The 16,566-nt window shown below is 42.8% G+C and overlaps 1 protein-coding gene across 1 annotated transcript; it reads left to right on the plus strand.

Annotated features, from left to right (window-relative positions):
* Positions 1-3,433: 3,433 nt before the first annotated feature.
* Positions 3,434-16,020, plus strand: LOC115314362. The gene is made up of 4 exons (XM_029973410.2): positions 3,434-3,873; positions 7,578-7,658; positions 10,297-10,377; positions 15,889-16,020. The coding sequence occupies exons 1-4, from the start codon at positions 3,792-3,794 to the stop codon at positions 15,975-15,977; spliced, it is 333 nt and encodes a 110-aa protein (XP_029829270.2). The 5' UTR covers positions 3,434-3,791; the 3' UTR covers positions 15,978-16,020.
* Positions 16,021-16,566: the final 546 nt, after the last annotated feature.

Here is a 16,566-nt window from a genome sequence, read left to right on the forward strand (position 1 = left end):
TAGAGAGGTTTACAGTACTGAGCACAAAAAATCAAGAAAAAGCATTGCATTTAACATACAGGCTCCCCGGTTCTCATATGGAAGCTAAATCTCACCAGAGTATCAGCACCTGTAACAGGGTGGTATTGAAGAGAAATTTCCAACACGCAAAAGTTTCACAAAGCACGTTTAAAGGAGAGAGGATGGAGATCGTTATGTGGTGCACTCGGTACAAGATTCATTACAACACTATTGTTTACTGGACATTTTGATGGCAAAGATATGGGCAGCAATTTAAATGTAGAGTTTTATTTAGACATGGGTACAATTTTTTTATGAAGATTCGAGACTAAAAGAAAAAGACATAAGAAAGGCGGAGAACGTAGAGATCTGAAACACCACTGGGATTTAATTGAAGCATCAGCTTGATATATACAAAATGTATATACCAAGGCGTCTATGTACTCACAGATGCCTGTAGAGGAAAACCCAGAAATAAAACCCACACAGAATCCAAAAGAATCATTCACACACATCCGGACACACATTCCACAAAGAACGTGACAGCACACCTAAATGAACCCAACTTACCAAAATATCTAGTAGTAAAAAAAACTAAATCTCGGACTTCAAAGCAAATCTATAAAAGAAACAGAACACCGGTGCCTGGATAGAAAACCACGTACACAAATAGAATCTACATAAAATTTCTAGACAAATAATCAAACACACACTTTTCACAAGAAAAGTGGCAACATACGTAAACCCACCAACTTTTTGAAACATGTAGTAGTGCAAAAAGAAATCTGTGACTGCCCAACACAGACGTCAAAAAACAAGATTCGTCGGTGCCTGGATAAGAAAACAGAGTAGAACACACACACAAAATCCAAAAGAAGCAATCTCGCACAACCAAACACATCCATTCCACAAGAAAACTGGCAACATATCTGAATAAACCAACTTACCGGAACACGTAGTAGCAAAAGTAAATATGGAACTCCAGAGAGCTGCCAATTTGTTGCCATTGTTTAAAAAAAACACAGCTGTACGACACAGCTATCACACATTAAAAAACGTACAGACCTGCTTGTGTTGCAGCCTGTGACCTAGAGCCATGCCCCAAATTGACTCCTAGGGCACTCTGACCAAGTTCCGTCTCACTGACAATCAGTTGTCAAGTTGGACCTTTCACAAAAACGGAGAGGATTAAAAAGTAAATGCCGCCACTGCGTCGCCCTCGATTGTCTCGTCGCTTGCCAAATCGCTTACATGCGGTACATATTTCATAATATCCCGAGAGATGCCTCACCCCCAAAATATTCCCCTGTAGGCCCAGGGTTTCGGTTAGATTTTTTTTTTTCTCCCAATGGGAGCCTATATATGTCTAAACATTGCACTGCCCGGGCCGGTGATACTTACGACGGAAGGAAAAAAAAGTTGGGAGTGGCATTCGGCTTGAGCTTTCGCCACCCGTCAGCTCTCCCCTCCTCAAATTCACTGGGTTCCAAGTGGGCCTGAAAATAACATATGGGGCATCAATAAAGGAGGTAGATGGTGACATAACTTACTTTTTAGTTATCGTTCTTAAAGTTAGTAGTCCATCAGAAACAGGACAGTATAGTCGCGAAACTACGCACAAAGGTCCGATAGCTAAAATCATTACTTACGGACGTCTACCAAACAAAAAACTGCTCGTACAACACCAGAGCGACCTCTGCAAAGGAACGCCAACACCGAGTTAACATTCTGCACTAGCGGCGTCCAAAGGACTTTGGGATGAAATGGAGTAAAATACCAACATTCCTGTCGATGATCCGACTGCTTGCGGGCTCACACGAACATGTCCTGCTGATGGTCGGTCGAATTTCCCCCGCTCACCTGAGGGTATCTGTAAGTTGTGTTTACTGTCCACGAACGCTCGATTCCTTTGTCGATCGAGCGGTCGTGGTCTGTCGCCGCTCCTCGAGTACAATTACCACGATGCGGCGCTTCATGGCAGTGCCAAATGGAAGAAGCCTACGCCTGAAATAATTTATTACGACCTGAAATGCCACTTTCAATCAATCAACTGTGCGGCAGGAGACACTGTGATTGCGAGGAAACAAAGTTGGTATTCACGCTGCGCACAGACGACGAACGGCTCGGCTCCCAGTCGTGGCACTTCATCTGTGCCGGCCACATGGGCCTCCGTTTGGCGTTTGTTGGGACGCCGTACAGCTTCCACGCATTCCTCGAGTGATTCGGACAGTGGGCCACGCAGCACCCCGGCATTTGCAAAACAACGAGCCAATTCGGTGATCACACGCGGGCATCAGCAGCCGATCGGGTCGCAAAATGGCGGCGGCGGCCGGGAGCAATAGGGGGAAAACAAGAAAAGGCGGCACTCGCCCTTTCAAAGAATGTCACCCGCTCTAGCAAGGCGCAGCCGGCAAGCAACATTGAAACACTCCATGGCACCGCTCGTGCCAGCGCCCTCTGTCCGCCATGCCCGCGACTCGCTGGCACACGGCCCGCAAGTGGCCGGCTGAGAGCCTTTGCTCCCGAGCCTGGAGCGCTAGAAATGGCATGCGCTATAATAATCTAACGCCGCGTATTCGTTTATGTTCGATACGTAGCTCTGCACTTATAACATATTCCCATTGTTTCGTTTTAGTGTGTGCATCTCAGCTTTGTGTAACCTCAGCTGCATGAACGCTCTAAAAAAAATCCTTTTTTCGAAACATATTGTGCTTGAATGATTCCCGAGTGAATTGAGCACCGGGAACTACAGTGTGCGTACTCTTCTGCTTTGTCCAAATATATTAGCAGGGTTGCGAGGCGGTGTCATTTTAATTCTTGTCATCACATCAGGTAAGAGCTTAAAGTAGTCACCAAAACGAATCAAACCAACAGCTGTCATAAGCAAGAGTATATGAAGACCCTTCTCAATAACTTTTCTTTTCATATTACATTAGCCCTCGACTTTTCGGTTGTAAGATATCTGGCCCCCGCACTCAAATGAGTTTGAGGAGCCTAGTCTATGCTGTGGTCTTTAAATATCGAATGCAAATTGTGGGAATGTTTTTATTCACGTTCGTCCACATTTCTTAATAATCTAGAAAGGCACAAAACGTCACGTCATTTTTTTTTTCTGAAGTTCTAAAAGTTTTTTTTTCTTAACAACGTCTTTTTCGTGTAGCGGCTCAAAATAATTCCAGCGGCTACGATCTGGACACTTAGCGAAAACGTTGGAGAGGAATTCTACCGCCGTGATTGACCGGCTCCAAGTTCAAGCGCGAAGCCGGTCAATGACAGTCGCCAACTTTTCCGCCAAGTGTCCAGATTAGAAACGTCACTAAAGGTAGAGTGGAGGGCGGATTGCCGTGGTTGCAGTACTCAGGGTGTCGCAGATGGGCATTGAAGCGAGCCACTGACCCTAGGGACGCCACTGGTCCAGATTAAAGCCCCAGGAGTGATAACCGGTATATCGGCATATACTCCAGGGTTCTCCAGATCTTCCTTCGAATGTTCTTGGCCCTTCCTTCGTATTTGATCACGCTACCTAAACTTCATGATAAGACATTGCGCGCTATCGTCTCCGGCTACCAAAGTGCTCGATACGATGATCATTGATAAGAACAATCGACCGGCTATTTGCTCTAAATTCCACTTCACTTCAGACTTGTGTCAGACGGTTGGTCCCGTGTTGCAGCTGCCTGCTGCTGGCCTTCACTAAGAGCACTTGCGCCTCACATGTGCCGTCCGTAATTGTGACTTCAGGGCTACAGGAACTTGCGCCCGACGTATCTTTGTTCGTGCTTTTGGCCGAAATGACGAAAAGACGCTTTGCGAGTTTGCGTTTCTGGGTCCTTGGGCTAGCCTTTCTCCTTGTCGTAATCAACGCTCAAACAGGTGAGTTTTCTGCCTCTTCATTTTTGTAGATGACGTAGAGAAGCTGGTGCGATGCCTCACGTGATTCGCACTCAGTTTTTAGATTTTTTTTTTCTAAATCGAGGGCACGGATAGTTTATTGAATACACGGAACTTCATGTCCAGTGACTATTTTTTTCCTTCGGATGTGAAATCTTTTTTTAGGAAACGAGTATATCTATCAACATTGTAAAACCCGAGAATTAGGCCAAAAAAAATAAGATGAAAAAAGGGGACAACACAGACACAGGTCTCAAACTCAGCTGAGCATTTATTCTCACAGCCTCGCCTATAAGAACAACGAACCTCCATCACTCAGGCGCATGACGCCACACTGTCAAACACTCTCACATTCCACTGTTTCAACAACTCAATCCGCAGATCGCGAAAGAAAAAAAAAAGAAAAAAAATTTCAGGTTCAGACTGAATCACTTCACCGCATCCTTAACCTTGACGCCGACCCCAGGCAAGGAGTAACAACCTCTCCACAGATCGCTCAATTCAAACTAAGTCTATAAATTTAGAACTTCTGTGAAACTCGACAAAGCGTATGATCTCCAGGGGCCGCATTCCCTAACCCCCCACCCCACCCCCTCTCTCTGTTTCTCTCCCTCTCTCTAAAAAAAAAAAAAAAAAAACTTCCGAAGAACTTAGAAACAGCTGCGTACGAGCACATAATTCCAAAAACAAAAATAAAACCAGAAAACAATGGCTTACACTAACAAAACACACTCAAAGGCTTAGAAATCTCTTCGTCGCCTCGTTCATAAAAGTTGACGGGTTACTGATACAGTTCTATGTGCTGTTTATATTAATAGTTTCGATAAGGATTCTTTTAGCTAAATCACTCTCCTTCACTAACAACGTTCTCTTATTCCTCAGCGGCCTGCAATCGTCGCATTCAACTACGTGTCTCGCCCTCTCCGAATTCTGCGAGTTGGATGCCACTGCTCTCTTGTGCTCAGCAATGCGGTCATTAATACACCTCTCTGTTTGACCTACATATGTCCCTCCGTATTTGAATCGAATACCGTAAACGACCTCTTTTTCACAATACCCCTCTCCTGCCCAGTGTTTCTTTACACATCCCCCATTCACCCTCGTAAAAGGCGTTCACTTACTTAACTTGAAATCCTTTTTAAAAACTACCGAAACGTCGAAACGATGTGCCACTAGTTTCAAAGTTTGAGAAACCGCATAAAAAAAGGTACCACTACACAATTCTCTAGCTGTTCCTTCTTTTGTTCCTTGCCACTGAACCGATCTGTAAGCCTCAAACAAACTTTTGCTACTAGTCCTGATGGGTAACCTGCCATCTTTAATCTTAACTGCTGGCTGGCGGGCTGGCTGGCTGGCTGGCTGGCTGGCTGTGGGAGTGTTTGACAGTGTGACGTCACGCGCCTGAGTGATGGAGGTTCGTTGTTCTTATAGGTGAGGCTGGGGAAAAAACTGTTCAGCTGGGTTTGAGACCTGTGTCCGTGTTGTCCCCTTTTTTCTTTTTCTTTTTTTTTTTTTTTTGTCCTAAGTCTTGGGTTTTACAATGTTGAAAGTTCACCAGCTTGCTTGCATCTTTTCTGTAATAAGTATCGTCTCAATGATCGATAAGCGCAAAATAAAACAGTCGAGCCTGAGTTTTTTTTTATCATTTCGAATATTCGTTTGATATAATTATGCTTTCACAGACGGCGTTTACGAATAATACTAACATTTTAAAAATACCAATGTGCGACAGTTACTTTTTAAACCACAGAGAATGTCGTGGCGGGGGCGCTGCCCTAATTGTAAAGGCTGACATTTCCTGTGAAACGCTATCTGAATATTGCTGCGTTCACAGAGACTACGAGATGATGTCCATACTGATAGGACAGAGCAAAATCTGTTATCGTACCGCCAAGTGGGAGCCTCTCTTCCTTTTTAGCTTATATAGAGTCTTTTCTCGAGTTCGCGAATGAAAACGAATGTAATCTTGTTAAACGACGTTAATGTAAACATGATACTTGATACGACATGCAGATTACAATTTGATGCGTCTACTAAATCGAACGAATTTGAAAATAGAATAAATACTGCGACAAGAATTGCGACGGAATCATCGACATTATTTGATTTATTTATTACAGGGTACGATACATCATATATCAAATGTGGCGTAGTGATAGCTTTCATAAGCGATCACTTGGGTGTATTTTTGTGCATAAAAAAGCAAAACTATAAACATAAAACATAATATTCAGTAATACCTTACGCTTACACTTTCAGAATATAACGCCTGATGGCGTGAATGAATTCAGACGGAAATTATCTTGTTTGGATTGGGACGATGTTATTCATGAAACGAACGCAGATACAGCATTTCATTTGTTCTTGAACAAATTTGAAAAACTATATGAGCGCTGTTTTCCGTGCAGAAAGTTAGGCACTCCTGGAAAAAGTCGTTAGCCATGGATTACAAAAGAATTACTCGAAAAAATTCGTACTAAAACTGCTTTATCTAATACCAGACTGCCTTGCGTCGGTGCGCAAGGCAGTCTGGTATTAGGCTTTTTTTTTTCGGCATCGCTGGGCATGACGTCATGCCGGGTCCTGCCCTATTCGAACGTCCTTGATGCAAAAGCTACGACAATGGCCGCCGATGTGACATCAAACGCCAGCCACGTATGTTCAACGGCAGGGCGAGAACGGCAGGCAGGCCCTTCGGTCGTCTCGCCTCTGCCTGCGACGCTAACATTCCGTCTTCCATAGCTCCTTGGCGTCTCGTCGTGAGCTTCAAACGTGCGCCCGCAGGCAAAGCATGACGGAAAGCAACGACCACGCGTACGAGGCCCTCTGTCTCTAAAAGAGACGCCCTGCGTTTCGCGTCCTGTTATGCGGAGTGCAAGTTCGTCTGCTTCGTGCATGGGGGTTGCGGCGACGTCGGAATGCCTAGCTTTGATTGGAAGGATAGTGGGTAGACCTCGAGCCAGCTAGCATTGAGGTCTACTCAATATTCTTTCAGTCAGGGCCAATCAGAGCTCGGCCTCCTGACGTCACCGCACGAAGGGGATGAACTTGCGCTCCGCGTAGTTACCGACAAGGTCCTTCGATAGGTTGATTGGACACGAAGCCCTGCCGAACGCTGACGCGTCACTCGCGTCCAATGAGTGCCTGCGCTTAATCCCACTGTGATTACGTCGAGATGCAGACTGTCCTCAGGTATTTCAGGAGGTGTTGGTATAGCACCGACCCTTACCGTGTTGTAATCGTAATAAGAAAGTGCTAAAAGCATCTTATGTTAAGTCATAGCCTCCTCTATACTCACAAAGCCTGGCAGTTCGACGACGGAGCCATAGAGTGCCCGGTCGCATATTTGGAGCGCGAGGATCTGATAGCACAGAGCATCAAAAAGGTATTTGTCGGGGAACCTAGACGTCAACGCACAGCTTTTACAGTGGCGAGAACCCGAAACATACTTGTTCGCTCGGGAGAAGTGTGTTTCGGCGTCTTGCCGCAGCGGGGCGACAGTCACGTGGCTCTCCTCTCATCCGTTGTCTGCCACTCCACCTTTTCCATATCGGCGGCCGCTTCTCGCGGCGATCTGCCAGGCTTTGTCAGTATATAGGAGGCTATGGTTAAGTACAATAATTAGGCACGTGCAATATTACACCGATTTCGGATTGCATTAATTATCTTTTCTTCTTTTTTTACAGCGGAACCTAAAGAAAACTGGCGAGAAGTGATCAGTTGCCCCAACCACGATTACTACGATGCCGCTCTGGGAAAATGCGTGTGTAAGATGCATTAATTTATTCCACTTTTTCTTGCTTCCTTTCTGCCTTAAAGGCCGACGTATGCACCGTCGGCCTTTAAAGTCTAAGAGAGAAGGACGGTAAAGACCGTCCTTCTCTCTTAAACTGTGAGTGTTGGGGCAGGGTAAAACGTGGAGAGGATATATAGGAAAGCAGGAGACGGGCAAAAGTAAACAGCGCGAAGTGCACGTCGGATGAGTTTGCGCTAAAGTTGCACTTGTGAACTAGGCTTTAGGCTGACGATGCGAAAACACGTGTGATTTTCTGATCATTCGCGTTTTGTTGCGGCAGTGACCTAGCACGTCAGTGCCGCAGCTCGGAACTAGCGGGGCCTTAGGAGGAACATGAAGAGGCCCTTTAATTCGAACAAACAGTAAAAGTTGTAATGTACACACATTAAAAATTACGTGTCTTAAGTTTTCGTTTGATCTTCTTTGTAGGAGTGTCGAAATAACCAATTAAAGTTTCGACGTAGACCCGCCCTTTGCAGCGCGCGTCGAAGTTAGGAAAATGCGAGAGCGGAGAGACTAACTAGCTGAAGTGACGTCATCAGCGGTGTCACACGGCACTCGGCAATCTCTGCAGGTATTTTTTTTTTTAATAAATGCGGTTTACGTTTACTTTTGCCAATATAACTGCGGTAACTGAATTCGCGGAACAAAACTTTATAGAAGTCCGCGCCTAACTTAGATTTTGTGAAAAGTTCTTCAGCTTCCCTTTAATTCATTAAGAGGCAGGCGTCTATCCAGTTAAGCGAATTGGAAACTAGCAGTATGAGTCCGCCGAAACCAATGGCCGGGATAGACTACTTGGTTAAGACGCGTCGCCACGGGCAGGCGACATTTGAAGGTTGATATGTACCGTGTGCATCGTGTGTTGTTACCGCAGTTGAGGAATCGAACACCTTGAACCACCGACACACATACACTAAAGAGTGCAAGTGACTAGATGTTCCTTGTGCATCATTGGCGCATCCATAACAGAACACACATGGAAACATGACAAACACCATGACGTTGCGCATTTCACGCCGTTTGATTGCTCTTATTGGCGAGCAATGATTGGCAGAATAGTGCACGAACCTCCGCCGATTAGTATTCCCAATGCTGTGGCCACGGATTATATCATTACAGCGGTATGAATGAAATTTGAAAGATATAAAATTCTTTTTTGGGAAGTACAATAAGGAGTTTTAGAATAGCGCACGCTAAAGCTTTGCGTACGCAAAGAATAGCGTCGACGCCACTGCGCATGCTCCGAACGCGAACCAGGTTTTGCGCTTTGCGTGCGCAATTTTAGCGTGCGCTATTTCTCGGAAATAGCGTGCGTACGCAAAGAGCCTTTGTGCTTTTCCAAGAAGGATTCATGATGAGAAGTTGGCTAAAGCCAAGACGAGCAGAGTTAAGCAAAAATGGCGGCTTCCAGGATTATATCGGCGGCTGCTTTGGCGGCGTCGTGAGTGCGACGTCGGCGGCATCCTCGCGAGTGCGATTTTCAATACGAGACGAAATTGTACTCGGTTTGGCAAAGATCACCGGCAACATGATGCTTGCGACGCGCGAACACTTCTCGGGGAAGATACGATGTGCGAAGGTCAGTACACGAGACCTCTCTTGCCGAGACGACGCAAGCGGGCACGACCGGTCAACCGCTCGCGTCGCATTCTCGTGTTTTAACGAATTTAAAGTGGTACTCTGGACCAAAAAGCTTGTTTCTTTCTAAAGTTACAGCATTTCGTGAGTGAAATAAAAATTGTGACTGTATCTTGGTGGCGTCGCAAGCGCGAGATGCTTGGGCTTTTGCGTCGCGACGGAGTAACGCTATTCTAAAACTCTCTTGCGTCGCGGGCGCTAATACAAGCGCTAAATTTAGCGCTAGCGTGCGCTAAAATTGCGCACGTTATTCTAAAACTCCCTAATAATTAGGCAAGCGTAACGTTAAGCAAATTTAGGGCTTCATTAGAGAGTTTTCGTAAATCGTTTTCACCGTCTCGCAATGCTCTCCGCAACCCGCTACGATACCCGTATCGTAGTGACAGTCAAGGCTATCGGCGCGCAGGCCAAGTAGCGGCCACTTTGTTGCGGAGGGCTTTGCGGAGTGGGAAACGCGGTCTACGAAAACTCCTTCTTATTTCATCGCGTTAGCGTTAAGGGGCTCGTGTCACAGAAAAGCAGGCGTCGGTGGCGTTGTGACGGGAAAATCCTGATTGGTTGATACGATCATGACGTCACCGCCACATGACCTTCCGCGGGAATTTTAAACAACCAACGGCGCTCACGTGAAACATGACGTCACGCGTAAAATGAAAGTAATTCAAACGTGACGTGTAATTCGAATTGAACGTCGCCGCATGTCTCAATAAGTTCACGTATTAAAAAATCCAATTTCTTTAAAAAAGAAAAAAATTCTGAGAATTTTAGGGGGTATTTGAACCCACGACCCTTCGGTTTCGAGCCACATACGATACTTACTAAGCCACGCAAGGCAGGTTCGCCCGGCGCATGAGAAGGCGATGAGAACGGAGCTCGATAACGCTATCACGCTCAAATCTTACAGTCGAAGCTTAAGTGTCCTCCAAGTTTGTTGTTTTTGTTTGTTTGTTTGTTTGTTTGTTTTACAGCGGAACCTAAAGAGAACTGGCGAGAAATAATCAGTTGTCCCAACCACGACTACTACGACGCTGATCTGGGAAAATGCGTGTGTAAGATACTATGATTTCTTTCGTTTTTTTCTTCCCCTCCTTTTTGTGTCATTTTCAATTCACGTTTGCGCCAAAGTTATCAATCGTACAGCAGACGCCAGGCTGATGACTAGAAAACACGGACAATAAGAAAATCATCCGCGTTTTCCCTTCGCCAGCTTTCCGCCAACTGCACGAGTGAACCTTGTAGCGGACTCCCACGCTTCCCGCGTGCTTCAAGTCTTCCTGAAATTGACCTACATTGGGGTTTCCGATCACGCTCAACAACTTTCAAATTGGAACCACATGTTTAATTTTACCAATTGAAAGGAAATTTGTAGATTTTCGAAAATAAATATGCTAATTAGTGCGCGTTCTTTTTTTTTATTAATCCCTGACGTCCACCATGGCATGCAGTTTCTTCCAGAGAAGAGTTTCCTTTTTAGTCTACCATCCTATTCGCAGTGATTTTTGAAAGTACGTATTGGAAGAAACACCACGCGCTGTATTCCAGGCCACCAATCTCTCCGAAACCATCATTTATTTTTTGTCCTCGCTCTCTCTCCCTCTCTTTCTCTCTCAGTATACATATTTATTTATTTGTTTATTTATTGTTTTTATTTATTTATTGTACCTTCAGGGGCACAAGGCATTCCAGAGGGGAGTGGGAACAATAGTAATAATAATACAAAAGGAACAAAATATAAAATACCCAAAGAACAGGGAACATGAAATCGGCAGTAGATGTACAGAAACGTGCGTCGTCATGAATTGATGTGAGCGATGAGGGTAAGCGGTTCCAATCTTTGGAAATTATGGGAATAAAAGAGTCCTATTAAGCGTTAGAGTGGCAAAATGAACACCGACTTGTGACGATGGTCAAGGCGTGCCGAAACAAAATAGGGGGTGGGGGAGGGGATGATAAGTTGTAATTCAAGCTGAGAAATATGGTGATAGATTATAAGAAAGACAAATACAAGCGTTTTCATCTTAATTAAATCACGGGTCAGGGTTCGAATTTTTTTTAAGTTCACCAAAAAAATATATGTTTTCGTAGCATGCATTCCTCAAATGAAAGAGCGTAAAGGTGAAGCTTGGTGGATTTCTTGTTTGCAAGTTATTGACCGTTGAAGCGGCCGACGCGAAAACTGACGTTTCTTCCACCTGTCGGGAATTCCATATTTGACCGCTAGTTCTTTTGTCACTTGCCAAACTACTGCACTACCATGACGTTTTTGCAGCACTCTCGAAAGAGGTTAGATTATGTCTAAAGAATTGAAGAAGAAAAAGTTATATTTTCGAATAAACTTTTAAAAATGTCGAAGTGTTTGTTCGGTGAATTTGGGCAAAGCTTGGCAAGTTTTTACGCGTGACCTATTTACGATAATTGAATTACCTTTGAATGACGTTGTCTGAATAAAGTGCATTCAATTCAATTCAATTCAATTCATTCACTAAAAATCTCAAATGTAGCTTTTTTCGTTGATTACAAATTTAACATTATACGCTAAAATAAAATTTGTTACATACTTTTAAATTAAAGAATTTTTAAAAAACTCGCAAAACCCAAATTCATTTTCTCAACGAAAAAAAAATATAAAACTTTTTTTAATAAGTAGCAAGGTATAATAGTGCTTTATCAGTAAATATAAATATAATATATATTATTTTGTTTATATGACAACAATTAAAGCTTTAATCTTTTTAGATGTGAGTGGCAAAACGACAAGCTCTATTGCGGAGTAAAATGCCTTTTACTCTAGGCTATGAACATTCTTCCTTATTTTGCAGCTTATATACATGTGCAGTAAAGTAACATTATAGGTGATTAACTGTCTACGTCAGAACGTCTGCCACCCATTCGAGGACGCAGTCAAAACGAACAGCTGACAAGATTCAAGCTCCAATTCCAGCCACACTAACAATTCCAGCCACACTAACAAAATACTATATTTTTTTATAAACCCCAATTATATCTTGTTACTTACAAAGCATAACGCGGCTGAAAAATATTTATTTTTCTTAATCCACTACCGAATTTGCAAGATTGGGCCTTCTGGTAATGTCAAGGTCATTAGACTATCTTAAGTCGGTCACGTTGAAGAACTTCCCAAAGTTTTTCTAGAAATGATTGAAGACACACAGTTTCAACGTTTTTTAATGTTATTTTTAAAAATAAGGTTTGTTTTGCTGTAATGAGCTAAAACAAACTCTATATTCGGAGTATCGCTATAGAGTCCTAACACAGTAGTTTTAAAATGTTGGCGTGGAGATATTGAATTACCTAATAATAATATTTTACTTGAAACGTAAGCCTAATGAATTCAATTGTGCGTAATATGGAGCACGCGTTATTTTAATCCGAACAAAGCTTGCAGTTTTACAGCGCACATCAGACAAGATTCAAGCTTTAATTTCTGTCATATAAACAGAAGACTAGATATTATACTAATTTTTCTGTGATAATTAATGCACTATCACGCCTTCATACTCATAAAACAATAATTAAATGAGAATTGACTTCTTCAGAAAACCGATCGCGAATTTGCTAGACTTCCGAAACATTCGTTCATTCAAATTAACGAATTTTATTTTGAAAATATAACGTTAAACCTGTATTTAATATCGGAGGCTAAAGTTGAGCTTTCGGTTGATGTCAAGTTTATCTAGTATCCTAAAAAAATCAGACGTAAGAATATGCCGAAAACTCACCAAAAGAACAAAGTTCGACATATACTAAAATATATTCCAAACAATAAAGTTTTGTTTAATTAATAAGGCACAACGAAAGATATTTCTAGAGTGTAACAAGAGAGCCGTGAAGTATTTTAAAGAAAAAGACAAAATAGCGAGCGGTCAAACATCTGCGACTGCCTACATGTTGGAGAAAGTCATATTTCGCCTCGGTCGCTTCAATGGTCAATCAATTAAAAAATCTAAAAATCTACCTAGTTTGCTATTTACGCTCTTTTTAATTTCAAGAATGCATCTAACACATTTTGTCAAAATTAAAAAATTAAATAATAAAACTGTTTCTGAACTGAGATGAAAACAGCCATATACTAATATACTAATATAGAACAAAAAACACCCGTGTTTCAAGGCTGCGCCTACACTTTTCCTTGGCCACGTTTGGTTGGGAATTTTACAAGCTTTAGACCATCTAAGCTACATATTAATAATGAAATCCAATGGGATTTATCAAAAACAAAATATCTGTCATCAACTGAAACAAAGACTGCCAACGACTATCGGAGCCTATGACGTCATAGTCTCCCGCCTGGTCCTAGAAAGGCCATTTTACTTTATTACTTTTTTCAGCAAATATGCGACTGTGCAGTGTAAACATGTTTTAATAGTGTCTCGACAACGTATCTGGTAGTTCCGGCAAATATTTATCTAGATTAGTTACGTTCATTTTTTATTATTATTTTATTATAATCATAGTGAAGTCACAAGCTTTAGCCGAACCTTTCGAACTTTCGAAAAATTGACAAAGCTCGACAAGCTTTTTAATGAGTGTTGCCCGATTTCAACACAAAATTCTCAAGAAAAAAATTATACATTTGTTTGTTCTAAAACTGAGACGGCCATTGTCAGTGCATAGAAAGTATAAAAGCAAACATAATATTTCAATAATTTAGATTGTTAAAATTTTTGCACGCGTCCTTCACCGGGTGACGCCAAGCTTTTTTTTTTTCTTTTTTTGGCCGAGGCTACATTTACACGCGGGGACGTAGCCAAGTCAGGAGGAGATAAGGCTCCATCTACGCAAAAGGTCACGTGACTTATTATATAAGGAAACAATTTGTTTTATGTATATATTATGCTTTCTTATGAGTAAATATAGGATATAAAAATAACGAGGTTCGATTTCATTGTTGTATAAAAGTTAATATGTCATCTGACCTTACAAATGATTAGACGATTTATCAATGTTTTACTATTTTGTAAGACTAATAGCAAATACTGTATCATGCGTCATAAAGATAGTATCAATACATATCTTTATAGTTATGTTGTCCAAGAATCACACAGACGTGTGGGCGGCGTGCGTGCCATCCGTGCGTGTGGGCGTCCTGCAATGGGGTGCGGGATTGGTTGGCTTGGTGCGGGTGCGGTCTCCGGGGCCTTCGCCCACGTGTGCATCGCTGCCGAGGCGAGGCAGTGAGGCTTCGTCGTGCGTGTGGATGGCTTGGTTCGAGGCGTTTTAGTGCGAGCTTATGTGCATCAAGTGCGGGCCCATCGCTCCGTACGTTCTTGATTTGCGCGTACGCTCGCTATCTCACAAAGATTGTGAGAGAAGGGAAAACACGCTTTAAGCTTATAGCAAACATACTGAGAGCATTCAATCGAGGAAACTGGGTAAAATATTCCACAAACATTTTATTCCATGACAAATAAAACAGTAGCCGGTGCACAGATGCTACTCGTCCACGAGATCACAAATGAACACGAAACTCTTCTTGCGGCAGAACTCCTGCAGGAGCCAGTTCACGTCTCTGTGCCGATCATTCAACGCCTGAATCTCGGCACTCTGGTTACGCTGACACTTCAACGAAGAAAACCTGCATATTCTCCCGCCTCGGAAGGACGAAAAAAAGGCGATCTACATCGTCGAATTGCGTTCCAAGATCTGAACGGCCAGCCGACGGTACTTGTCAATGTACGCGCTGGGACAAACGCTGGTGTTGTTTGTGCCTACGTGCAAAATGACAGCATCAAAATCGAGCACGAAGCCTCGATCCTAATGCCACTAATCGCTTGCACTTCGACAGCCACCCGGTTATTCGATGGGAAATACTGGGACAAGTATTTCACCATCGAATCCCCGGTAACCAAAACTCGAGGCATGTCAGAAGCACGACCGGGACAAACTCCTTGACAAAAACAAAAAAAAAAGGAAGAAAAAAAATGGGAGAAGACGGGAAGAGAACTGTCTCCGTCCACGCACGAAGTGACGTAGTGCGTGGATGTAGACACTCCCCTTTTTTTTATTATTAAGTTACGCGCATCCGCCTAACGGTTGAACTTTCCTCGTACTTAGTCGAACTTTAAGCTCCTAAGAAGTCGAACCTAGTCAACCTCAAACCTGGGCAGGTTTCACGATGACTTTAATTACAACAAAAACTTAACTTTTAAAGAAAAGTTTGGTGTCTGTTTTGACAAGCGGGGTGCCTTAGCTCCTAATGATAATCGTAAAATATTAATCCGACTGACAACTTTCACGTCAAATGAAGCCTTGTTTTAGGGCAAACTAAAACTACGGATTAATTTCACAATCGAGACACCATTTAATTTAAACCTGGAGCTTTTCTTCAACGAAGCCAAACTTATGTGTCGTAAACTAAAATAAAACGACACAGGCTAGCCATGAAGGTGCTAATAGTTCGTAATCTTTGAATCTTTTGTCGCAGCAGTCTGTACGCCTCCAAGTAACAGAAGCTACGGATACGCATCTATATACAACGTTGCTTTGTAAGGCCATGGCAAAAAAAAATAACACTCGCAAATGCTTTTTTTTTTTTTCAGCAATTTATGGACCAGACTCTACCGAGCGTTTTCAAGCACCAATTTCAAGGACACCGCCATCAATTGAGATTGCTGGAAAGCCTCAATAATGCCGTGCCAATAAAAGACAATCAAGAGGAACTACAGCTAGTCCGAGCCAGCGTCTACTTCCCGCGTGATTTTAGGAAAAAAAAAACCTACTAAAGCAGGAATCAACGTAGACCGCTTTTTTAAACCAGTCGCTCCACCTAGTATCTGCTGGTTCAATTAATTATCCGAGTCCACCATTGTTTGGAGCACGCACTCTCAGCATGTATTGGCCAAGAGTGCTGACGTCATCGTTCGGCTAGGACTCGGTTCCAATCAGACACTTCGTGTTCAAGAATGGCGACCGTCAATGTTTCTTAATGGACTTTTGAAAAGGGACAATTGCAGTACCCTCAAACGCTTCAGCCTTTAAAAAAAAGGAAGACAATTTCAGTTGTCACGAAGCAACCTAGTCGTAGGGTGTGAGTCTCTGGGGCAACAATATTAGTAGAAACATTTTGTGTTCGACGTACCCCTCTGAGATAAAAAAAAAATTAAAAAAATAAAAATGTGCCATATTTCGTTCCCGCTAACTGTTTAGGTCTGTGTATACTGTAATTCGTTCGTTCCAACACACGATGAAAGTTTGCCGTGTTATTTAATATTTTTTTT

The sequence above is a fragment of the Ixodes scapularis genome, unplaced genomic scaffold (genome assembly GCF_016920785.2).
Source record: "Ixodes scapularis isolate PalLabHiFi unplaced genomic scaffold, ASM1692078v2 PGA_scaffold6__148_contigs__length_123643588, whole genome shotgun sequence".
NCBI classification, from domain to species: domain Eukaryota; kingdom Metazoa; phylum Arthropoda; class Arachnida; order Ixodida; family Ixodidae; genus Ixodes; species Ixodes scapularis.